Source organism: Peromyscus eremicus, chromosome 8a (genome assembly GCF_949786415.1).
Source record: "Peromyscus eremicus chromosome 8a, PerEre_H2_v1, whole genome shotgun sequence".
NCBI lineage: Eukaryota > Metazoa > Chordata > Mammalia > Rodentia > Cricetidae > Peromyscus > Peromyscus eremicus.
Window position 1 is genome coordinate 65,651,949 of NC_081423.1, and position 25,867 is coordinate 65,677,815.

At 53.5% G+C, this 25,867-nt stretch overlaps 1 protein-coding gene across 1 annotated transcript in view; it reads left to right on the forward strand.

Moving 5' to 3' along the window:
* The window catches only part of Tmem132e (transmembrane protein 132E), a 55,231-nt gene extending 35,444 nt beyond the window's left edge, over positions 1–19,787 (forward strand). The window contains exons 2-9 of the mRNA XM_059269576.1: positions 7,412–8,342; positions 9,970–10,116; positions 10,359–10,551; positions 11,266–11,409; positions 13,850–14,055; positions 15,902–16,190; positions 16,856–17,047; positions 17,727–19,787. Coding sequence (XP_059125559.1) covers positions 7,412–8,342; positions 9,970–10,116; positions 10,359–10,551; positions 11,266–11,409; positions 13,850–14,055; positions 15,902–16,190; positions 16,856–17,047; positions 17,727–18,779 — 3,155 coding nt within the window. The 3' untranslated portion in view covers positions 18,780–19,787. The remainder of the gene's footprint in view (positions 1–7,411; positions 8,343–9,969; positions 10,117–10,358; positions 10,552–11,265; positions 11,410–13,849; positions 14,056–15,901; positions 16,191–16,855; positions 17,048–17,726) is intronic.
* The last annotated feature ends 6,080 nt before the right edge of the window (positions 19,788–25,867 follow it).

The following is a 25,867-nucleotide window of genomic DNA, read 5'->3' on the forward strand; positions in this document are numbered from 1 at the left end:
ATTTATTTATGCATTCGATAAAGAAAGGGAAGGAGTAGCCTCTGCACCCAGTCATCTCATATGCCTAAGGCTAGTCTGAAAGGCAGAGGGCGGGGACTCTGTCCACCCACCTCCTCCTTGCATGTGTCCCCAGCATCATAAAGGAGTATGACTACCATTTGTCAAGCATCTACTGGGAGCCTCACCTGCACGAAGCCTGTCCAGCCCCTCTGTCATATCCCAGCTCAGATGCAAAGGCAGATGCATCAAAATGCAGGCTCATAGGTCTAACGGTGGAAGAGGTCAAAGGCCAATTTACATGTGACCCAGCATCCTCTGGTCCCAGGGAAATCATCACTGAAGTAGCTAAGGTTGGAGTTCTTTGATGATCTATTTTGACACAGGCTCCAGAGCCAGAGCTGCAGAGATGAGAGGCAAGAAAAGCATTGGGGGCTGGGGATTGCCAAGCCTGAGTGGAATGCATCATCCCCAGCTGCCCATCCCATGGGCAATGAGTCCTGGTAGATAGGGTGCCCTTCGTCTTTCCAGGGTTGAGGAGGAGAGACCTGGCTCAGCCCTTACCGGAAGGGTCCCTTGCTAGGCACGGTCTGGAAGGGGTTGGGATTCCCTTGCTAAGCATAATCTGGAAGGGGTTGGGATGCCCCCCCTCCGAGGGTCTGTCATTATACCAAGTGCAAAAGATGGACAGTCCCAGCATGTTTTCTTCCTCCAGCACACTTATGTAATCCCTTCCTAGAGGAAACTGAGGCTGTGAGAGGCAGAAGCAGCCAGTTCTCAAGTGTTCATTTGCCAGGAACACCATGATAAGGTGTAGCAGGTGGGTGGCTTGGGCACCTGAGACATGTCATCTCACAGTTCTAAGAGCAGACAGTGGAGATGGTGTGGGCAGAGTCTAGTGCAGTGAGGGCCTCTTCCTGCTGGCCTCTCTGTGTCATGTCATCTTGCCTCTGGGTATATCTGTCTGCTGTCTCCTTATAAAGACATCTTGTCACACTGGACCCACAGCTTCATAATACTTATAGAGCCTCTTTAGAGATCTTATCTGCAAATAGCTGCATGCTCAGATCTTGGTGGTATGAACCAGGAAGACACAGTCCAGCTCATGACACCCATCAGAAGACAAAAAAGACAAAGAGAATCCCCTTGTGCAGGAGATGCCAGCCAGGAAAAGAGACCCATGCATCAAAATGTGGCCAGAGGCCCCAAGCGGAAGGAAGCCACCCACACAAAGGCAGAGCCAGGCACTGTAGCTAAAACAAAAGAGCCAGGTGACCTTGGAGCCTAGGGTCATGCCAGAGAACTGCGGTGGGCATCCTGCTGGGGTGAGGGGGGGTGCTGAGCAGATACGAGTGGGATTCTACATGTGCATGCATGCACAAGGCAGGGGCGTGGGTTGGCTTCCAGGCCATATGCAGGTCACAGGCAGCTTCAGTGTGTGATTATGCCAAGGCTGATCTCAGCTGTCCTTACCACCCTGGCTCACCCCTAAAACACTTCTCACTCTCCCACCACTGACATGCCCTGACCTCCATCTTCATGTGGATCCCCTACCACTACCCTACACTTGTCTGTCTCCAGCAACCTTCCAAAGCGGATAAAGGAGTCCAAATGTATGCGGTCCCAGAACTCGGGTATCTGAGATGGAAGGATCCCAAGTTCAAAGCCAGCCTGGGTTACATAGTGAGACCCTGTCTTAAATACACATAGAGAGAGACACAGACAGACAGACAGACAAAAACAGAGAGACTGAGACTTCCAGATGTTTCCTCTCCCTAGGACTGCACCTTGCTCTATCAAGTCCAGTGTTCACAGCTGTGTACTAAGGTCTCAGGGCACATACACTCAGGCACATGTCCACTCAGGAGGCACATGTCCACTAGCTCTGAGACCACAGCCTCTGAGTAACCTCTACTGACCTTATCAGCCCTACTTCCTGTGCTCTCCAGCCACCCAAGAAAATGTCCAGAGCTCTAGATTCCAAGCAGCTTCCTTTTGGCTGAAGACACAGGATCCAAGCCAGAGACCAACCATGTTCATCACAGAGGAGACCTTAGGGCCCAGCAGGATACAGTGACTTGGAGTCTCTCCTTGGTGGTGGGGGGGGGGGGGGCGGAGAGAGAGAGAGAGAGAGAGAGAGAGAGAGAGAGAGAGAGAGAGGGAGAGAGAGAGAGAGAAGGGCTGCTGTGGGCCACCATGCCACAAACAGGAAAAAAAAAGGCAGTGCTCTAATCAGCTTGAATGCTGGCTGTTTGCTTAGGGCAAGCACTCCCTTCCAGAAGCTTAGTGTCCCTGTCTGCAAGGTCACTGAAAGAGGATAAAAGCCACTGCAAGGCTCAGAGCCACAAGCTTTCCCCCAGGGCCCGTCCAGGATCCCTCTGGAGGCCTCAATAAGGAGAAAGTCATTACCACTCAGAGAACTTCATCCTTTCAGTGAACACTGGTTGAGGGTCTACTGTGTGTCAGCCAGGTCCTAAGTGCTTGAGTAATACAGGACACTCGTCGATGTCATTGTCCTGGGGGATCAAAGTTCTGGTGGGCAGAAACCGCAGGCACAGTGCACCTAGTTGGTTGAGTGGTAGTCCTTCGGGGGAGTTACAACAAGGCAGGCTCTCTAGTTTCCTGTAACTCCGTTGGTGGGGTGTTTGCTTAGCGCGCAGGAAGCCCTTTGAGTCTACGCTCAGTACCTCAAAACAAACAAACAAGCAAACAAAACACAGAAATAGTGTCTGTTGCAGGCCTGCAATCCCAGCACTCCAGAAGTAGAGGCAGGAAGATCAAGAGTTCAGGGCCATTCTCTGCTGCAAAGCAAGTTCTGTCAGGGCTACATGAGACCCAACCTCAAAGGGGCGGGGGCGGGGGTGGGGGGAGAGCCTAGGATGACTGGAGAGGTGGAGTCCATGTGATGGTCACTGGGAAGATACTCCTGACCAAACATAGGTGTTGGGTGACAAAACTTTTCCTCGGGAGATTCAACTCCACATAGGGATCTCACAACAGACCAGAGCCCAACTTGGTGAGCCAGGGAGTTTTATTGCGGTAACTTACAGGAATACGGGTGAGGGGTTACTTAGAGGAGCAGAAATGACTCAAGGACAGATGGATGCATCACCAAAGTCCACCCCAGCCTGGGTGACAGACAGCTCACAGAGCTGGGAACCTGGAGCACAGTGCCCAGCCTGCAGGCAGCTCAACAGGTTGGAGAGTTGTCTTTTCCAGATGACTCTGGTTTAAACCTCTTCCTGGCAGCTCGGCTGGTTTCTGCTTCTTCCAGACAGCTGCTCTGGTCTTGGTCTTTGCAGCGATTCTCTGAATCTTCTTAGCAGCTTAGCTTGTCTGAGTCTTGGTGGGGCAGCTCCCCCCCCCTCCCAAAATGGGCTCTCAACTTTTATTGTTTACTCTGTCAGGGAGGGACCTAGAGAATCTAATCAGTTTCAGGGAGTTCTTGAAGGTTTTTGTTTGATTTTAGTTGTTTACCTCCTGCTGTGTGTGTGACAAAGTGTTACACAACTGTAGGAAAGAGGCAGAAAGTGTGCTATCAGGGGAGAGGCCTCCAGGCCAGGAAACGGCCCAGGTGGCCCCAGGCAGGCCCCCAGGCAGAAAGGGCTTCTCAGATAATGGGGTACAGAAGATGATTTGGAAGATCTGAAAGTCTGACTTTGCCAGGCTAGCCTTACCCCAGGAGGCAGAGAGGCCCTGTGACTTATCCCCATCACTTCCTTCACACCCCTTAGAGTCCAATGCCCACTGGGTGGCCTCCACTCCCAGGCTGCCTCCAAAGGCTCCAGATGGTCAGCCATGAAGAGAGTATAGGGGGCAAATGGGGCTAAGTGCCACTAAGAAGCATCCAGGAGGCTCTTGGGGATTGTTGGTGAGGGCAGGGCCAAGGTCAGGGTTTTGACCTTCGGCCCTGCCTGACTCACCCTGTCTGCATTCAGAACACAGCCCACTGACGGCTGCTGCTTCTCCAAGCCAGAGGGACAAGCATGGTGCATCCCCACCACAGCCACAGCATTCACAGTGCCTTCCCAGATAGCAGTGCCTCTGCCCTTCTCTCCCCACTCTCAGGATTCCTGTAAGGGCTGCAGCTGATGTCATCTCTGCAATGTTAGGTGGAAATAGAGGCTCAGAGTAGGAAGCCATTTGTGCAGGGGGAAGCCTTGGCCTAGAGTCGAAGCCGGTATCTGCTCACTGGCCTCCTGATGCTTGCTCTCAGAGCTGACTGGCTGCTGTGCCCTGCTGAGTCAGGCTGTCACCCTGAGTTTCCACACTGCCTAGAGGCTAGCCCTGAAGCTGCTCTGCTTGAGGGGACAAAGGAGAGGGGACCGGGCCAGGCAGAAGGTCTCTCCACATCCCCACAGACACCTTCCAGACCCCATCTTGCTCTCCTCCATTCCAGTGTTTGCCAGGCCCTCTTGTAGGGAGCAATGTGTCCAGCAGCGAGGAGTAGTGAGGGCCCATAGAGCCCTGAGAGCAGAGGAAGGCAGCGTGGTGGGGAGATCCCTGGCTCCCAGGGACCCGTGGCATCCCTGGAAGACCCCATGGTCTGCTGGAGAGAAAATAGTGAAGTGAGATCAAGTACCCCTCGTACCACAATGGATTCTGGGACCCAGCGTGGGCCCATTGCTTTAAGTTTTGTTTTCCAGTTCGTTTGTTTTGAGTCAGTGTCCCTATGTAGCCCAACCTAACCTCACACTTGCCATCCTCCTGCCTCAGCCTCTCCTATGTGCTGGGATTATAACCATCACATCAGATTCAGTTACCTTAATTTTTCTTTTTCCATTTTCATGTGTGTGTGTGTGTGTGTGTGTGTGTGTGTGTGTGTGTGTGTGATATCCACGTGTGGATATGCATGTTTGCGTGTGTGCAAGCACTTGTGGAAGGGTGGTTCCTGCACACGTCCACCTTATTCACTGAGGTGGGGTCTCTCAGTCAAGCCCACAACTTACCCGTAAGGTTAGTCTCACTAGCCAGCTTGCTCTGAGGGTCCCATCCTCACCTTCCAAGGCCGGAACTGGAATTCCAGGGTGGGTTGGCCTGCCCACTGAGCATTTGTATGGGTTCTGGGGATTCGAACTCTGGTCCTCATGCTTGCATGGCAAGCACTCTAGCCACTGAGCCATCTCCGCAGCCTTACCCTAGCCTTTGAGTTAGGGAATTAGACTGCAGGTTTTAAATAGGTTAGAGACCCTGGCGCCTCACAAGAGCAGAGGACTTGGACTCCACAGCTTTTGTGAGGAATCAGTATGTATGTCTGTGAGTCTGGCAAGGTCTAAATGACATTGATGAAATAATGAATACGGGTGAAATGCATGGAATGCCAAGTGCTGCCTGGAGTCTGCAGTCATTCATGATAGAGTACTTGGACCGGCTAAAGGCTCCCTTGAGGCTAGGCCCACATAAGGCAAGAGATGAGAGCACCCCTTGAAGGAGGAAAATCTCACCAGGTGGAGGGTGCATCCTGGCGGGATTCCTGGAGAGGGTGGCATCGAGGCTAGACCCTGCTTGTGTAAAGAGAGAATTGGGTGAAAGAGCAAAACATGAACAAGGAGAAGCAGTAAGGGAGAGGGTGACAGTGGGGTGTCCCATTACAAGGTGGGGCTAGGAAAGAGTCCCAGGGCCAAGGGGCCCCGATGCCACATGTCAAAGACCCTGAATGTCACAGTAAGGTACCTGGTGGGTTGGGATTTCACTGTGAGAGCGGGCAAGATAATCTTTAACACCTAAACAGGTTTGTGTCATGTTGCATACATTCCGTTTATTTTTAAATGTAATTCTCAAACACAAATGGCAAATGGCATCTGGCTGGATCAGCATTATCACCACTTGGATTCAAGTGGAAGGAACAAGACTCAGAAAGCTTGCAGAAAGACACACAGAAGGACTTCCAACCATAGGCCTTTATCTACAGACCTTCCTTGTCCCAGGACTTGAGCAGGGAAGGACACCAAGGTCCTATCTGTGCCTAGGAGAAGGGGTAAAGTCAGAAAGGGTGAGGGGAGGAGGGGGAACCTGGTTGGGCAGTTTTAGGTCATTATCAGCACAAAATGAGGCCAGCACTGAGTAAGGGGGACAAGCCAAATGTAACATGAATTTTAAAAGGTCTTACTAATTAGAAAAAAGAAGAAAAAAAAAAACCGAGCCAGATATTGGCATGAAAGCTGAAAGATCAAAGAAACAGAACAAGCCACAGCCAACCTCACCTCGCCAACTTCTCAGCTGATCCTGTTTCTATGAATCCTCAGACTGAAAGCCTCTGAGTCCTCACCCCTGAGGGTCTCAGTTGAACTGCTGCTTAGTTCCTGTTTCCTCAGGCCTTATATACTGTTCTCCACCCAGCCATGTCACTTCCTGGGATTAAAGGCATTTATGCTTTCTAAGCAAACACAAAAGATCTCAAGTTCTGGGATTAAAGGCCTGTGCCACCACTGCCTGCCTCTGTTCTCAGTGTGGCCCTGAACTCACAGAGATCCAGATGGATCTCTGCCTTCCAAGTGATAGGATTAAGGGTGTGTGCCACCATTCTCTTATCTCTATGTTTAATCTAGTGTCTGGCTCTGTCCTCTGATCCCCAGATAAGTTTATTAGGGTACACGGTATATTGGGGTACACAATATATTACCACATACAGCAGTGATCGAGACAAAATTGTTAAAAGCCTCCTTGGTGGTTTGTAGGAGGAGATGCATTTACTGAGAACAAAGTTTCCCCATTATAGAGTGTGCGGTGAAAGGGAATTGGGATAACAGACTCCTGGGATCCTACACCATTTGGGATGGCTGGTTTGAATTTTTTCCTGGGCTTTTCGGTGATAAGTGCCCTTTGCCTTCAATCCTTCATCTGTAAGATGTAAGTGACTGAGTATTTAGAGATCACAGTGCCATTCCTAAAACTGATCTGGAGAGCAAACACTTTAAGACTTGCTAAGTGCCAAATGCCAGCCTGGCATACAGTGGCAAAGATCAAAGATCACCTAAGTCAGTCCTCCTGTGTGAGTGCAGAGTCTGAGCAATCACCTTTTGTGCACAGGACTTTGGCAGGTCCTCAAACCCTCACTTTAAGGTAGCAACCCTTGACTCATTTTGCAGGGTTTTGGGAGGGGGTAAGGGGGGCTTATGTCACAGCTCGTGTAGGGGTCAGAGGACAACTTGCAGGAGTCGGCTCTCTCCTTCCACCATGTGGATCCAAGAGACACAACTCAGGTTGTCAGGCTGGGCAGTAAGTGCCTTTATCCACTGAGCCATCTTGAGAACCCATCATTTTGCAGGTTTTCAGGACACCAGGGGATACAACCTCACTGAAGGCTCTCTGTCGGAGATGGGATGGATGGATTAGTGGGGGTTGGGTGGCAGTGCCATGAGGTCCCCAGAGGCCTCTTCTGACCATTCTGGACCTCTGTGTTTTCTGCCCATAGCTGCCAGCCGCTCCCACCCGGCCAGCCCCAGCCCCCCAGGACCGCAGGCCAGCCCTGTGCTGCCGGTCAGCTACCGCCTGTCGCACACGCGGCTAGCCTTCTTCCTGAAGGAGGCGCGGCCCCAGCCGCCAGCCGCAATCAACGGCTCCCTGCAGCGCTCAGAACCCTTCGTGGTGTTCCAGACCAAGGAGCTGCCGGTCCTCAACGTGTCCCTGGGGCCCTTCAGCACCAGCCAAGTGGTGGTGCGGGAGCTTCTGCAGCCGTCCAGCACCCTGGACATCCCCGAGCGCCTGACTGTCAACTGGAAGGTGCGCGCCTTCATCGTGCGCGCCCGCGTGCCCGTCTCGCAGCCGGTGGCACAGGTGCTCTTCTATGTGGCCGGCCGCGACTGGGACGACTTCGGGGTCACCGAGCGGCTGCCCTGTGTCCGCCTGCACGCTTTCCGCGACGCACGCGAGGTGCGGAGCTCGTGTCGCCTTGGCGGGGCCTTAGCCACCTGCTTGGTGCGCGCCGAGCTGCCCCTGGCCTGGTTCGGACCCCCAGCCCCAGCCGCGCCGCCCAGCGCTCGCCGCAAGTCCCCCGACGGACTGGAGCCGGAGGCGGCGGCTGAGAGCCAGCAGGTAGAACTCTACTACACGCTGCACGCCCCCGATGCAGCGGGCGGCTGCGGGAGCGCGCGGCGCGGCCCCGGGCCCGGAGCGGCGGCGCGCGCCGAAAGCCCCACGCAGCACCCGCTGCTGCGCATAGGCAGCATCAGCCTGTTCCGGCCGCCGCCGCGTAGGGCCGTTCAGGAGCATAGGCTGGACAGCAACCTGATGATCCGACTGCCTGACAGGCCGCTCAGGCCGGGGGAGGTGCTCAGCATCCTCCTCTACCTGGCACCCAACTCCTCCTCAGCTGCCAACCCCAGCGTGGAGCACTTCACACTCAGGTAAGGGACCTGGGAATGAGAGGGGCTCCCCAGCCCAGGTCAAGTGCATCTCTGAGCCTTCAGGGCCTCCGCATCCTCCTCCTATCTCCTCCAGGAACACTGTGCCAGAGCAACTGTTGGTCCTGACTGTCCACATAATTTCTCTTTTAAAATTACATTTGTTTGTTTTGTTCTGTATGAGTGAGGCCTGCCTGGTATGGCCCTCTTGTGGAGGTTAGAGGGCAGCTCTCAGGAGTTGGTTTTCTCTGTCCATCATGTGGATCCCAGGGATCCAACTCAAGTCAGGCTTGATGACAAAGACCTCTACCCATCGAGCCATAGCCCCAGTTCCCGACCACAGCCTCTTTCTCTTGCTCTGTCACATAGAAAAAGATTTGCAACAGGAATGAATATGAGCCTTTTTACAAGCATGGCTGTGAGGACAGGATCTGGGCTGGGAAGGTGCTCAGACACAAGCTGGTGTAGCTCACCCAAATTTCACAGATGAGTCCAGGACGTGGAGTAAGGATGCCTGGCCCTTTCTGTACAGAGCACAGCCACTCACAGATGCCCGGATCATCCCATCCCCACTTGACATATCTTTTTCAGTAGGAAATCATGGTTTGAGTCAGGCCAGGGATTCTGAGGACATTAAATAGGCCCCACCAAACTGCTTCCCTGCATAAGCAACATGCCTAGAAACTGAGAATTATCACCATCAGCCTTGCAACTTCTTTCCAAACTCCTCTAAGCACACACCCACGAAGCTCACAAATTCCCACAGGGTGTCTACCTGATTCAGTGATGGAGACTGGAATGTGAATGAGTTTTGCCAGCCGTCCTGGGCTGCATTAACAGTAGTAGAGCACGTAGATGTAGGGAGGTGATCGTCAACCTGCTTTTAGTCAGCAGTAATTAAGGCTCAGCTGAAGCTTATTTACTAAGGGACGCATCTCACGTACATCCAGAGGAGGAGGAGGAGGCTGTGAGCTCATCTGAAGCCATGGTAAAAAGCAGTAGGAGGGTCTGGAGTGGTAGACTCAAAGGAGACCTCCACCTCTTTGCTATCTCAAGAGCTGTCACAGTGAAGATGCAGGGACGTTGTTCTTTCCTGCCCCAGCAGAACTCAGGGCTGCTGTGTCTCGTGTCAATACAAAGATGTGGTTCTAGGGCTGGGGGTGTAGCTCAGTGTTCGCCTAGCGTGCGTGAAGCCTGGGTTTCACCCCCAGCATCCATAAACTGGGTGACACGTTGCACACCCATGACCATGCACACAGGGTCATCTGTGGCTGCATAGAACGTTGGAGGTCAGCCTGGGCTGTGTAAGATCCCGTCGTTATAAAAGGCAGAGGGTGTGTTCTGTGGGTTCTAATGGGCTTCCTGAGAAGAACCTGAGGTGTGTAGACATTGTGTTACTAATGTATGAAGAGACTGAGTAGAGGATAGGCCAGAGCCAAGACAGAAGGGATGACAATGTCCAAAGCTTCAGCTTTAGAGAACTGGTCACCCAACTGTTAAGTGTAGAGCCCATGGTAGTTTAGATCACTTGCTTCCCCCATCCCCAGCTCCAGCCTAGAGCTGGTGGCCAGGTGAACAAGCTTTGCATAAAGCCTGACCCTCTGCTTCTTCTTCCCCACTTTTGTTCCAGGGTGAAGGCCAAGAAGGGGGTGACCCTCCTAGGCACCAAGTCTCGAAGTGGCCAGTGGCATGTGACCTCAGAGCTGCTGACTGGGGCAAAGCATTCCACAGCCACTGTGGATGTGGCCTGGGCCCAGGGCACACCCCTACCCCCCTGGTGAGTTCGCCTTCTGCAGAGAAGGTGCCTGGGAGCTGAGTAGCTAGCCTCCATGGAGAAAGACGGACTTCCAGAGTGCTGGGGGGCAGTCCATTTCCAGGAATCAGAAGTGGGGTTCTGGAGTTGGGTTACTAAGGTGGGCTGAGGAGAGTAGCTACTCATAAGAGGTGCATTCCTGCTAGCTAAGACTGCAGAGCCCTCCCCTTCAACCTCTGTCTCTCCATTCCTGTTTTGCCTTGAAGGGAGGGTCAGGGACCCCTGGAGATCTTGCAGCTGGACTTTGAGATGGAGAACTTCACCAGCCAGTCCGTGAAGCGGAGAATCATGTGGCATATCGATTACCGAGGCCACAGTGCCGTGACTGACCTGGAGCGAGTTGTCACAGAACTGACGGTCATCCAGAGGGATGTGCAGGCCATCCTGCCCCTGGCCATGGTAAGCAGGCCTTGTCTGAGCACCCCACCCCGCTCCATGAGTTCCTATGTGTGTAGTGGGACTGGGCAAGGCTGAGCATGTGTACATGTGGATGGGGTGGTGTGGGGAGCAGAGAAGAAGGACCACTTCTGAGACAATGCCTGTGGACCTGGGCATGTGCCCACCCACAGGAAGCAAGCACAGCTCTGGCCCTGGCGAAATCACCATAGACAAATTCTCTGGAAAGGGGCTGCTTAGGGGAGCTCTTCTAGAAAGTGGCTGTCCCCTTAAGTGTTTGGAAGCCATCAGAGGGGAGGCACTCATCCCATCTGAGACAAAGAGAGAAGCGTGCTCCAGAAGGACCCAGCTCCCATAGGAAAAAGGATATGGGTGGTTTGTTCAAAGGGGCAGTGGATGCAGGCAGCATAGTGGAATGGAGGGCTGGTGACCCACCCAGAGCACTGTGACTGGCCAGGAGAATGTGCTGATGTCACTTGAGAGCTTCGGCTCAGGGGAAAGGATGTTCCTTGGAAACAGGGAAGGACTTTGGTAGCCGATTATCTGAGGAGGAGCCCGAGGCTGGGCAGAGGCAGGCCCCTGCACACATGTGCCATTTCCCCAGAGGAAATGGATATCTGGGGAGTGGCAGCAGCCGGGAACCAGGGCAGTGGGCGACAGACATGTCCCTGGAGAGAAGCATGCGGCAGAGCTCCTACCACCCCTGTCTCCCTGCAGGACACAGAGATCATCAACACTGCCATCCTGACAGGCCGGACTGTGGCCATTCCCGTCAAGGTCATCGCCATTGAGGTGACTGGCCTCGTCCTGGATGTTTCTGCCCTGGTGGAGTGCCAGTCTGACAATGAGGACATCATCAAGGTGGGTCTTTGGGAGAGCCCCCCAGGCTCTTCCAGGTCATCCTTGAAGAGGGCATGCATCTGCCCTGCTGTGGACCAGCAGTTTCCCCTCCTCTCTGCCATCCTAAGCAGCACCCCAACATCTGGAACAACTCAGTCCCACATGTATGGATACCTCCATGCAGACTCACAGTCATTCTACTAGTCCAAAGGATCACTCCATCCAGACCTGATGAATGTCCTGGCAGAGTAAGGCAGGCCAAAAGGGGATGGGCAGTGTTAACAATGCCCCAGCCCAGCAAGTCACTGTTGAGCCCTGTATAAGACAGACTCAAATGAGGCAGAAGGATGGATAGATTTCCCCGAGTCCTGGGCAGGAGGGGAACAGGGTGGAGAAACTGGAGCTAGGTAGGGAAGGCAGCTTCAGGAATAGAGGATCCGACACGCCCCAGCACCTACAACTCCCTGTGACCCTCCCAGCTGTGACTCCCTCCCACCCCCAGATGCTCTCCAGAGACTAGCTCCGTCCATCTCCTCCTTAGCCCAGGACACAGACCATTCGTCTGACTTGATGACCCACATTGCTACCCCCCACCCGGGAGATTCCTGGCTTGTCCTTTCCCTGGCTTTCAAGAGGCAAGATGGGACAGGAGGCAGTGGACAGGTGGCAATGTGATGCAGCCATGGTGCCCATGGGGTGGGGTAGCCTCTAGTAAGATGGAAGCAAGTGACTGGACAGCTGAGCCTGTCTCCTGCTTCCCTGGCTACTCCACTTAGAAGAGTGAGGGCTGGATGTACCATCCTACCACTCACTTGCTGTCTGCACTCTGCCTCTGTTCTCCCTGGGTCTAGGGAGCCCAAGGAGACTTTGTCCACCCCTGTCCCAGGCATCATGTCTTCCAGGGAGATGGAACAGAATTTAGCTCCCTCCCCCATTCCCTCTGTCCACTCCTGTGGCTGGGATGGGACCAGATTCAGCGGCTCCCGAGAGCCTTCGTATAGTGCTTTCTCCGCCACGTTTCCCCATCCTTTGATGGCTAAGACGCCAGCAGGACTCAGAGGGTTCTAAATGAACTGCTGTAAATCTCTGTGAAATACGGCTTTTTAAATGAAAGCTGCTAGCCTTCAGGTGGAACTTGCCAGCCTATGCCTTCCAGGGTAGGAGAGGCGCATTTCTGTTTCCCTCCACCTCACCTCTAAGGGGATACAAGGAGCCAACAGCCAAGGGTTTGGGGTAGTCCAGGGGTCCATATATATGGATGAGACATTTCTTAGTTACTCCTCTACTGCTGTGCTAACATGCCATGACCAAGGCAACTTATAGAAGAGTTTATTGGGAGATGTCCTAGTTTTTTATTGCCACGACAAAACACGATAACCAGGGAAATTTAAAAAGGAAAACATCTAATTTGGGACTAAGGTTGCAGAAGGTTAGTCCGTGACCACCATGGTAGTAAGTATGGCAACAGGTAGGCCGGCCTGATGCTGTAGCAGTAGCTGAAAGCTCACAAATGATCCAAAGCAGGAGGCAAAGAGAGCACACTGGAAATGTTGTAGCCTTTTGACACATCAAAGCTTGCCCCACTGACACACCTCCTCCAACAAGGCCACACCTCCTAATCCTTCCCAAACAGTGCCACCAACTGGGGACCAAGTTTCCAAATACATGAGCCTATGAGGGCCATTCTCATTCAAACCACCACACTACAGAGGCTTTGGGGTGTGGCCAGCTCACTGGTCACATGGTTACTTCTCCAAGACTCATGGAGGTGCCCCAAAGTGTGTTCTGGCAGAGAGTGTCCAGGTGTGGGTCTACATGGGATCCACTCTAGGGTGTGTCAGGTTTGTGCATGAACACCCAAAGCACACTCAAGACACCTGCACCTACCCTGAAGCCTTGGCAGTGGCCCCCTGGGAAGGATTGAACACTGCTTCCAGCAACATATCCCCAGTAGGCATGTGGGTTCCATGAGGGAGCCTCTAGGCATAGTGTTGCTGGCCAGGTGGGCACACATTTTCATAAATAATACATATCAGTGGCCACCATCCACCCACCTGTGCTCAGGCTTCTCTGATCCCAAATTGTCCTCCCCCATTCCCTCTCCTCCATATCTGCCAGGAACAGCCCTTCATTTGAAATTAACTAGCTGCCCACTCACCTACCAAGTCATGCTACTGTGGCATGGAGGAGGCAGGGACCTGTTCCTTACTCCAGCTCCTCTGTCTCATCCTGCCCAGTCAAACAGCCCCTGCAGGGTGGAGAAGTCCATCTGGCAGACACCTAGTTCCAGAGCCCTAAGTATGCTGCAGTAGAGAGCAGCCCTGGGAAGCCCCTCTGCTAGCAGGCCTCTCCACTTCCTCTCCAGCAGGCTTGCTGGCCCTGTCATCAGACCCTGAACCGCCCAGCAGGAGGACCTGGAAGGCAAGCCATGCCCATGCTCTGTGTTCCTGCCTTTCCCCAGGTATCCAGCAGCTGTGACTATGTGTTTGTGAGCGGGAAGGAGTCTCGAGGGTCCATGAACGCCAGAGTCACCTTCCGCTATGATGTCCTCAGTGCCCCCCTGGAAATGACAGTCTGGGTCCCCAAGCTACCTCTGCACATCGAGCTCTCAGATGCTCGCCTCAGCCAAGTGAAGGGATGGAGGGTACCTATCCTTCCCGACCGAAGGTACAGCCCCAGCACATAGTGGAAACATGGGACAGTAGTCTGATCTGCACGCGTGTAATGCGTGGACACAGTCTGCGGGCCGTGATGCAAACAGCATGCTTGCATTGAGCAGCCACTGTGTGCTAGACACTGGCAGGTATTTGAGATGGGGAAATAGTGTGACCAGCCAGGCTTTCTTCAGTCCAGCGGGGTGAGAAGACATGCACACATCCCAGAGCATGGTGGGAAGCTCTGTGGGCAGGAAAGGAAAGGGCATGAAGGAGGGAGTCCCTCTTTCTCCAGAAAAGCTGGTTCTTGAGCCAAGTCTTAAAGGACAAGTGGACAGGGGTCAGCTGGGGACCCATAGGGCCTGTGTCCCCCAGCCAGAGATACCCATACACATAGCAGCACACATACTCTCTCCACTGGCCCCCGCTGGGCACTGAGGACAGATTCCTAGGTCCACAGGGACAGATTCACCACAGTACACAGGTATACACAAGCTCCCTGGCCAAGATGCAGGCTTCCACACCTCAGTGCCCATCTGTGGGCCATGTATGTGTATACTTACCATGCTCCACTCACCCATTCAGAGCTGCCCCAGCGGAGCTCAGCAGGGCTCGGTGGGAAGTCAGGGATATGGAGATAAGCAGGGAGGGAAGGAAGAGGTTGGCTGCATTTAAAGCTGCGGTGATTCCAACGGCAGGAACAGTAGTAGAGCCCCTCCAGCCTGAAGGTGCCTTTCCATTGCTGGGGTTTTTGTTAGTGTGCAGCCTCTGCTTCAGGGCTGGGGCACAGCCTGGGACTCTGCTTTGCCAAATAGCTGCAGAGCAATGCTCATGCTGGTTTGAGTGCTGAGGGTATAGGAAGGCCTTTGGCCAGGTAGCATAGGTTAAAACCTGATTTTTGTCATTTACTAGTGGTGCAACCAACCATGTGCTACTTATTCCACATCTGTGACTTGTTTTTCTCATCTGTGAAATGGGCAATAGAATACTTGACTGGATGGCAGTGAGGATTAAATTCATTAACACACGTAAAAAGAGGCCTTTATGTGAATGGATGTTTCAGTTGGCTAATTCTAACAAAGCACTGGCAAGCTTATTCTCTAGTGCACACCCCCCTGTCAGGGAATCTCCTGATTTCTGCATTTTTTTCAAACAGTATGTATAGGCTGAGGATTTCCTAAACCATTAAGTCCAGGTTCCCTTTTGCCTACTGTCCTTTCTCCCCCCCCCCTCTCTCTCTCTCCATTCTCTTAGTCTAAGCAACAGGAGGGGGCTGAGGGTATAATCCATGCAATAGAATGCTTGCCCAGCATGCATGAAGCCCTGGGTTCAACCTCCTCCCCACCCAGTACCACATAAAACCAGGTGTGATAGCGAATACCTGTACCATCCTAGCAGTTGGGAAAGTTAAGGCAGAAGTATCAGGAAGTTCAAGGGAGACCTTGCCTGAGTGGTGTGACCTTCCTTGCCTTTTGAAAAAGGCAAATAAATGAAAGCACCAAGAAGAAACTGGCTTTACCCTGACTCTTCGCTCAGAGATCTCCTCAGCCAAACATCAGACTCCATCACTTATCACTCATGTTCCACACATGACCGTAGGACATGTCCGATGAGCTTGTTACAGGGATCCCCTCTAGCTCCAGGTTAAGGCTCATGACAGTGTCATGCTCAGTGCTGAACAAGAGGCCACCGTCACCGTTAGGATGGGATGCCAGCTCTTGGCAGCCATGGGTTGGGAAGGGGAAGGAAGGAACCTCTCCAGGTGCAGCGCAGTTACAGGGGGAGAGATGTGTGTGAGCCAGAGAGAGCCAGGGTGGGGTGCTGTTAACCCCCCAAGTCCTGACGTTGGCATTCCCCAGGTCAGCTCGGGAGAGCGAAGATGAGGAGGAAGAAGAAGAGGAACGGAGACAGAGTGCCAGCCGAGGCTGCACTCTACAGTACCAGCACGCCACCCTGCAGGTCTTCACCCAGTTTCACACGACATCATCTGAGGGCACCGACCAGGTGGTCACCATGCTAGGTCCCGACTGGCTGGTGGAGGTCACTGACCTAGTCAGTGACTTCATGCGGGTGGGTGACCCCCGAGTGGCCCACTTGGTGGACAGCAGCACGCTGGCAGGACTAGAGCCAGGCACCACCCCCTTTAAGGTAAGAAAGGGCACTATTCAGATACAAAGCGGTCGATCTGGGAACCTGGGTTGCTCACAAGTAGAGAATTCGGGTGTACCCAGGACTTCACTTCTGAAAGCCACCCCAGTGACCCCCTAAGAAACACTTTCTTCCCTCTTACCTGAGGTTGCATTTTCCAAAATCAAGCTCTTTTCCACTTCTTGGGGAAGTTCTCAGCTAAGCCTCAGCAGCCTTCATAGCTCTCTGCGGGGAAAGTTGGACCAGGATCTGGGACTGCAGGTGTGGAAAGAAAATGGCTGCTGAGTCACTAGAAGGAATCTATGGGTGGTCTAAGAATTCAGCTCTGGCCTTCCTCTCCGACAGCTCAGCCATCTATGAGCTAATAGATGACCACAGCCTACAGGCGTATTTTGTTGATAAAGCGATTGATCCCGCAGGCAGCTGAACACCAGTTCCTGTGACCACTGCTCACTTCTCTCATCCGCCTCTGCGTTTCTGCCTGGCTCTCCCTGGGAGCCCCTGACTCTCTACTGCTCCTCCTTTCAGACCTGAGGGACAACCAGGAGTCCTGTGCTCTCTGGCCCTTCTCCCCATCAACGCTTGGGAGTTCTCCCTGGGTGGGGGCCCTGAGCGAGGCAGCTGCTTCCCGGCCATCCCCCCCACCACCTTTTGCTCTGTCCTAGGTTGTGTCCCCCCTGACTGAGGCTGTGCTGGGGGAGACGCTACTGACGGTGACAGAGGAGAAGGTCAGTGTCACACAGCTGCAGGCCCAGGTGGTGGCCAGCCTCGCCTTGTCCCTGCGACCCAGCCCTGGGAGCAGCCACACCATCCTGGCCACCACGGCTGCCCAGCCCACCCTCAGCTTTGTCAAGCAGGTAACTGAGTCCCTGAACCCCCCCCACCCCACCCACACCCACACCCCCATGAATATGTTAGATGTGGAATAGGACCCGGAGGCTCCGCCCCACTCGCGGCCATCAATCTTCAGATGCGGCCTTTAGATACCCAAGGAGCTCTGTGTCTTATCACCCTGTCCTTCACAGGGGTGGGCAGGGGTCCAGTGCCCCGTTGAGGGTCCTCTACTGGATTCTCAGAGGGCTCTCTCCTCTACCACCCTCCAAACTCATCTCTGGGTGAGTTTGTAGTATATCAATACCTACGTAGTATAGGTATTGGCTATAGGACAGAGGTGGGTGGTGTCAGGCCATAGGGGTCCCTTGTCCCCTAACCTATGATCCAGATCCCTCTCTTTTCTCTGGGCTTCATTAGCCAAGGGTCAGACGTAGAGATCTGGGCTTACCTTGGTGACTGATGAGGTAAATCCAGCCAGGTCAAGAGAAGAAGGGGGATCTTCAGGGTGGTAGGTGAGACCTGGAAACCCTACCTTGTGTTCCCCATCCCCACGGTGCAAGGGACCTCACATGGTGCTCCAGAAGTGGTCTTGAGTCCCACCTAGCGCCTAGCATTTCGGGTGCTGAGCCAGGCAGAGCTGGTGGTACCTATCCGAGAAGACGGTAAGGCTGGCCCTGACTCCTGTCTCCTCTCCACTTTCAGGAAGCCCTGCTGAGTCTGTGGCTCTCCTACAGTGATGGAACCTCAGCCCCACTCTCTTTATACAGTCCCCGGGACTATGGGCTTCTGGTGAGCAGCCTGGATGAGCGGGTGGCCACTGTGACCCAAGACAAGGCTTTCCCACTGGTGGTGGCCGAGGCAGAGGGGTCAGGAGATCTGCTGCGTGTGGAGCTCACCATCTCGGAGAGCTGCCAGAAAACCAAGCGCAAGAGTGTGCTGGCCACTACCTATGTGGGCCTGCGAGTACACTTTGGGCGGGATGACGAGGATCCCACGTATGACTACCCGGGGCCCAGCCAGCCTGGGCCTGGTGGGGGCGAGGACGAGGCCCGAGGAGCTGGTCCGCCAGGCACTGCCATCCCTGCCAGTGAGGTTCCTGGATTGGGCACTTCCGGCCCAGTGCCACCTACAGAAGACTACCTACCTCTGCCCACCGGCTTCCTGCAGATGCCCCGGGGGCTGACGGACCTAGAGATTGGTATGTACGCACTGCTGGGGGTCTTCTGCCTCGCCATCCTTGTCTTCCTCATCAACTGCATCGTGTTCGTGCTGCGATACCGGCACAAGCGCATCCCTCCCGAGGGCCAGACCAGCATGGACCACTCTCACCACTGGGTGTTCCTGGGCAATGGGCAGCCACTGCGGGTGCAAGGTGAGCTGTCGCCGCCCGCAGGGAGCGCGCTGGAAACCGTGCCTGCCTGCTGCCACGGTGACCACCACAGCAGTGGCAGTTCGCAGACCAGCGTCCAGAGCCAGGTGCACGGCCGTGGGGACGGCTCCTCTGGGGGCTCGGCCAGGGACCAGACGGAGGACCCTGCTAGCTCGCCCACCTCCAAGCGCAAGAGGGTCAAGTTCACGACCTTTACCACTCTGCCCTCGGAGGAGCTGGCCTATGACTCAGTGCCTGCTGGCGAAGAGGATGAGGAGGACGAAGAGGACCTGGGTTGGGGTTGTCCAGATGTGGCCGGAACCACGCGGCCCACTCCACCCCCGGACCTGCACAATTACATGCGCAGAATCAAAGACATTGCATAGTGGTGGCCTGGGGTGGCAGGATATCCCCACACATGCGATGGCCTCTGGCTGGGACTCAGCCTGGACCCCCCCAGCTCACAGGGACTCGGGGCAGCTGAATGGATTTTATAGTCCCTGCCACCGCAGCTTTGGTCTGACCAGTTGTGGCCAGATCCACCTTGATCTTCTGCCCCCTGCAGGCGGAAGGCTCCTTCCAAACCCAGCGTGAAGCAGGGAGACAGTTCTGCCCTGTTCACTCTTTCCAAACCTCATTCCATCTTAGACATCCCCACTGCCCCAAGGTTGAGGCACCAAGGCCAAACTTGGGGCCAGGTGGGCCCACACTGTGCCCTGCCATGCCTCTCACATCCCCAAATGGTGCCCCCCTGTGCAGGGGACCCGAATGGGGTCTTGTGTCACAGGCTGCACAAAGACTTTTTCTTAAACCGATATTCAGGGATTTCTGTCCTGCAGGGTGGGAAGTAGTGGCTGCCTGCCTTGCCAAGGATCTTGCTGCAGACAAAACATTTGGGTGGGTATTGGGGGACAGCTGTGATGTCTGCTGGTTTCTGGGTGTCTCCCAAGCCTGGAGCCGACTGCAGAGGGTCCAGTGCAAAGTAGACACTTTCCCATGGCTTCCTCTGCCCTTTAGCCTACGAGAGGGCCCAAGTGAGAGGGGTTTTCATATCTCTCTGGCCAAACCATACCCACACAGCAAGCGCAGTGGGTGATGTGCAGCCTGTCCCCACAGCAAGGTCAACACTACTGCGCCTTAGCCTGGGCTCTGCTCACTCCTGCTTCCCTCCACACCAAAGGGCAGGCAGCCACAGCCAGTGTCCCTGAGATGGAGGAGGCCACCTGGGAGTATTGCAAGGGCCCATTGGGTGGGTGAAGGCAGAAAGGAGCTGCTGTTGCTCTGCGCCTTCCCCCATCCCCCCAGCCTCACCTCTTGGGTTCTACCCACCACTGTGTCAGTTTTTCATAAATAAATGGAAGGCATCAGCCTAGCTTGGGGACAACAGCTCCCTTGCAAACAGACAGTGCACAGAGGCTGACTGTGTCTGGTCCTTGTATGTTCGCCACAGGACAACATGGGGCAACACTGGCTACCTAAGGCTGGTGACCTGCTCCTCCTTCCCTACATGAAGTGTTTCTTAAGATACTTGGGTACCATGGAGACACCCACGTTGTGTAACAAAAGATCCACTGTCCTGGAAAGGTAGCCTTCAAAAAATGGGTCTTCTCCCGGAGTCTTCAGTGATCAACCCAGGAAGAAAAGAGCTGGCCTGGAGACTGGCTCAGGAGAGAGGTCTTGTGGGTAGAAGGGGACAGAAAGGAAAGATGTGTGACTTGGTATGCCCTGCCAGAACTTCCCAGTTTCCTTTGTCTAGGGGGTGGAAGCCTCTCCTTATATCCACTATGGCAGGAGTATAGCCTTTCTTACCTGAAGGTCAGATGGGAAAGCCTTGTTGGATATGGATCTCACTTGGAATGGGCAGAGCCCCTCTGGGCTTGGGAACATTGGCAGGGTCTCCTCAGGTCCTGAGAGACTACCCCATAGCATAGCATAGGCAGCAAGCCGGGCAGTCACTGAACTCAAAAGATGCTGCCAGGGTAGCTGGCTAGCCCGTACACATCTGGAGAGGGAAGGACCTGTGGCAGAGGACTGGGAATGCACTAACAGCCAGGACATTTTTCGACGCACCATAGAAAGCCAGCTGGCTTCCGTGGCCACCTGTCCCACAACCCGGGCAGGGCTCTGTCTCGTGTGCTCATGGTAGTCACTTCATTTAGCAGATGTCACAGCGGAGAGAGTCTCAGTGAGTGGACTTTTACCAGGACCAGAGTCCAACTTCTGAGGAAGGTGTGATCTGAATGGGGAGCCTGGAAACTGACGTTCCCTTTGCTTACCATGTGTTTGACAACAGAGTGCAGTGGCAAGAGAGAGCCATCCCAAAAGCTGAGCAGAGAGTGGGGCTCAAGCTCAGATCAGAGTTCCTCTTCAGAACACAAACACTTGGTGTGTCAGTCTACCTTATCTAGCTCGTGGAGGACCCTGGGAGGAATGTGGAAGTCTCCATCACTTTTTTTTTAACCCTTTGTGCCTAACATTGTGCCTGGAGTTGGTAAGTGCTCAGCAAATGTTTGCTGACTAAATTAAAGTTCAAATGCCAATTCAGTGACAGTTCTTCATCCTGGGCTTGATTTTTTTTTTTTTCCATACTGGGGACTGAACTGAGGACTTTGCACATGTTACGCAGGCGTCTACCACCGAGCCACTCACTCATCCTTTCGTTTTCGTTTTATTTTTTGTTTGATTATTTTGAGACAGGGTCCTCGCTAAGCACTGAGTAGCCCAGAATGACCTTGAACTCACTTTGTAGGCTGAGCAGGCCTTGAACTTGTAAGCCTCCTACCTCAGCCTCCTGAGTAGCTGGTGTTATAGTCAGCATCAGCGTTAACAGACTGGGATTTCCTGGACCACCTTTTTGAGTGAGGTGTCCAAGGCACCCCCTTAGAGCCCCCAGGGAGAGAGATGAGGGGGGCACAGATGCATCCTCAGAAAGAATATCCCAGAGTTGTGGGTGAAAAGTCACTAGTGTTAAACTTAATACATTAATTTCCTCCTGTGTGCTAGACTCTGCCAGATGTCTGGGCTGCAGTGTGGACCAGTCCTCCTGGACTCCACTGCCACCCGGGACAGCCATAGAGTTTTGCTTTGGGTGGATAAAGGAAGAGGACAATAAAAGACATTCCCAGTGGGTATGGAGTCCCAGGCTGCTGCTCAACACTGCAGCCATGCCCCTGCCCCTGTTGGCCCCCTGAGTCATTGACAATAAGGAAACAAAAGCCTCTATGAAAGGGGCTTGGGGGGCGCAGAAGGAGTGTTGTGGGGTTCCGTGGGTTAGGACGTCATGATCCCACATGAGGTTTAGATGTTTTCCTTTGCCTGGGCAGAGGAAGGATGGTGGGGTGACCAGACCGTGAGACCACAGCTGCAGCAGACAGAATACAGCCCGGAGTCGGGCAAGAAGAACAGAGCCAGTGCACGCAGCAGTGTGCGAAAGCAGGGCCTGCAACTGCTTCATCCCATGCAGAGACATTGGGGAGAAGAACGAGCAACTGCCTGGTTGTAGAGACCTCATCCCCCGAGCTCCCCAAGCCGAGGATGCTGCAGGAAGGCGCTGCCTTTGCTCACACTCTTGCCAGCCAAGACACTAGGGTCCACAGTGGAAGAAGCAAAGCAGGCTGAAGCCACACAGGCTTTGGAACTGAGCCCCCAGCTGTGCCTGCCATCCTGTCCTGTGATTTGTGACCCTTTCTCCTCATCCCTCACGCTGCCCGCGTCGGAGAACTCAGAAGCAATCACTAGAAACCACTACGCATGACCCTGGAGGAATCCAAGCCGGAGCAGGCTTGACAGGAATGAGGCGAGGACCTGAAGTTAACAGCCGCTCCGGAACAACTTAGGCACTGAACTCCTCTTTTTTATAAAAAGCTGTCTTCAACCCGCAAAACGAATGGAGACGCCATGCACAGAATGGTTATTGACGGAGGGATGCTTGAAGAATGTTGGGGAGCTGGGCCCAGGAATCAGCTCACTAGCAAAATGGGATTAGTGTGTGCCAGGTACTCTGCTCCCCTGTAGACACTGTTCTGGAGGCAAGGCGATTGGTCTGGGAACCAAATGGAGAAACTGCTAAGCATAAAAAAAATGGAGGTGTCAAAACTCTTAAAAGGGGACAAACTTCCCAAGGCAGGATATTGGGGGCTCCTGCAGCTCAGCTGTGCATGCGCTGTGAACTTCAGCTAATGCACCACCAGCTCTGGTCCCTCATTTCCCCATTTATGAAAGCATAGGTATCTACCAGACAATAGCCACTGGCCTTCCTGAAGTGGCCCATGGGTCTAACACTCAGATTTCTACCAAGAATGTTGGGGGAATAGAGACCCCCTCCTCCTGCATCCTAGGTGAGGACACAGACTCGGGAAGAGCAAGGCATTTGCTCAAGGTCTCCAGCTTAGATATGCTCTAGGGAGAGCTTTGCAACGCCTCCCCCAAAGGCAACTGATGGCATTGGCAGGCATAGTGGTTTAAGCTGGAGAGGACTGCAATGGAGGAGGTGGGGTGGGAAGGGAAAGATGGATAAAGACCCCTCTGTGCTCCTTAGTGGGGTAAGGCTGCAGGACCTCACTTGAATCATGAGTAGAAGACAAGTGTTGGAACCACTGTCTGAGGAGGGACACACTCCCTCTCCCCTGGGGCCCCCAGTCTCAGCTGGCTGTCATATCCAGCAACCACACAACCCTCAGAGCAGAATACCCCAGGGGCTTTCCTGAGCAGGTGCCCCATTTGGGGAGCTGGTGGCACAGCATAGATACCAGTGCCAGTAGCTGAGGGTGATCTATCTGCACGTGTCCTTTCCCTGGAGCACTGGGGCAAGGCAAGAGAACCTGTGGGGGTTGGAGTTGAAGGCACCCCTGAGGACCCCCATCCCTGCCACAGTAGTGCAGAGTATTGACTAGACCTTGTCACATCCCCCGTACAGTGCAAGCACGGAGGAAATGAGGGTAAAAAATGGTCACACTTCCTGAGGGTTCACTACCTGCTTGCTCACTGCATTGGAGCTCTCGTTTCATTGACTTCCCAGCTGCCAGGTCAGCTAGGTACTGTTATACCCATCTTAGAGATGACCAAACTGAGGCCCGGAGAAGTTACATCACTGGCCTCCTGGGTAGCACCTGTGAGCTCAGTAATTTTGACAGAGGCCAGAGTGTCACACTGAAGTCCTTGGGTGTGATAGGAATCCTTACTTCACTGAAGTCTGTATGTCCCAAGTGGTATTCCTTAAATGTGCAAAGAGAAGACCCTCCCCTAAAATCCTGGGGCCAGATGTCCCTCCAGTGCCTTTGATGGTCCTCAGGCTCCAAGGTTTGAAGCCCAGGTCCCATCCAGCCCTGCTTCCTTTTCCCCATCCCAAGGAAATGGCCTCCTGCCTTCACAGAATCCGAAGAGGTGCATGGGGATGGTTGTGCATACTCCATACCCAGGGTAAAGGAAGAGAGCAAATACAGAGGGCAGGCAGTTGATACAGAAGGGCAGCCTGAAGCAGAGGAAACAGCATTGGGGGTCCACAGATAGCTAAAACGTCACTCTAAAGACTTGAAGAGGAGGTTGTGGCCCCATCTCTTCTTGGCTCACAGCCTGGAGGAGGAACCAATGGAAGAAGGTGCTGGAGGAGGGCTCATTAGGAGACTTGAAGTGGGTCAGGGGCCTGACTTAATTATTCTGGGCATCCCAGTCTCTGGCCCACCTCTGAGAGACAGGATGTCCTCTGAGGGGCCTCCTGGTAAGCACCACCATTCTCCTACTTCAAAAAAAAAAATATTCTCAATGGGCTTCCTGAGGATTAGTTGGGGCAGGGGCTCTGGCTATTTCCATAGGAAGGACTTGCCAGCTGGAGAGATTGGAGACAGGACAGAGAAAGCAGAGTGAGGCCAGTCCTGGGAGCTTCCCACTCCTCGGTAAGAGGAGCCAGACAGCTCATCACCTACTTTGAAAGTTGACTGATTCCATGTAACAAATCTCACGCATTAAAGGTAACCTAGAAGGTAAAGATGAAGGGGCGGGGCATAAACTCCATCTTTACTCTTTGTCTCTGCTCCTCCTGTATATTCACCGTGCCCACCGCCTTCCTGGGCACAGACTCCACTCTCCAGGAGACAGAGATGGGGAGGAGATGCCATTCATCAGAGCTGACAGGAATCTGGAATGCTGTTTCCCCCCCATCTGCCCTCTGCCCACACAGATACACACTTGCACACTAGTGAAACTGTATCGTCCCCCATACCCTCCAGGTTCAGGTCCAGATTGTCCTCTGTGGAGCTGGCTATGGAGTGGGTGAGGGTGAGGCTTTGGCTAGTCCACTGTGCAGGGACTGTCTCCCAGGGGCTGAAGAGAGGAGAACATACCAGCAATGTAGCTCCTTCAGGACATCTCCAGCAATGCATGATCCTAAGCAAGCTCTACTTTGAAGCCACCGGTTTAGGTGATTAAACTGCACCCTTTGATAGAAGCCCCAGACGTGGGCTGCTGGTCAACAGAGCACAAGTGCAGACAGAGCACCCGCCAAAGTTGCAGGTACGCACACAGGTGCCTGGTCCTTGTACATCCACAAGTGCACATACTCCTCACACGCACAAGCACACACATTCCATTTATGCACGGTGCACACACTTCTCATGTGCCCTTGTGATGCTGTGTGACTTTTCCTGGGGAGGTGTGAACAAGAGTCCACTCACCCCAAACAGGGCACCAGCGACAGACATGCCCAGCTCGGTGGATTTACTTACAGAAACATGGGTGGCTCAAAGGCAACCGTGTCACTGAAAAGCCCACCTCAGTGTAGGTGATGACCCTCAAAAGCTCCATCCCCAGAGCTCCCCTTGCAGCCCAGCAGGCAGAAGAGTCTCTTCTTGCTTATACCAGTTACTGCTTCCATCACCTTGAGGGTGAACCTTGAAGATCTTGTAATCCTCAGAGTTTCCAGAACCTTCTAAGTCTCCTGAGATTATTCTCTCTTTCAGGAGATAATGTTTTAATATTTCAGAAATTACTGTATGATGTGTACGCATCCCTCACACGTGCATACAAGCCTCTTGCAAACTCCCTTACAGGCTCCACTCATGTGCACAACTCATATACTCCAGCACATTCTTCATGTGTACCCATGCACACTTTTTTAAACTTTATTTTCATTTAATCTTTGTGTCTTTCACATCATGCATCTCGATCACATTCATTTCCTGTCCATGCATATCTGCTCTCTGCTCTTGCAGCCCCCCCAATAAAATTTAAGAGAAAAAAGAAAAGGGGAGGAATCTTGTCATGGAAGCTGTAGTGTGCCATAGTGAGTCCCACAGTAAAGACTTTTGTCCATGTATCTTTACTTGCAAGTGTTCATTGCAAAGAGTCATTGGTCTGGTTTTGAGGCCTCCAGTTTCTGCTACACTATCAATGCTGGACCCTCACTGGGACTCCTCTTGGTTATCCTGATGTTGTCCTATGTTGTGGAGATCCTGCAGCTTTGGGTCTGCAAGACTGGTCC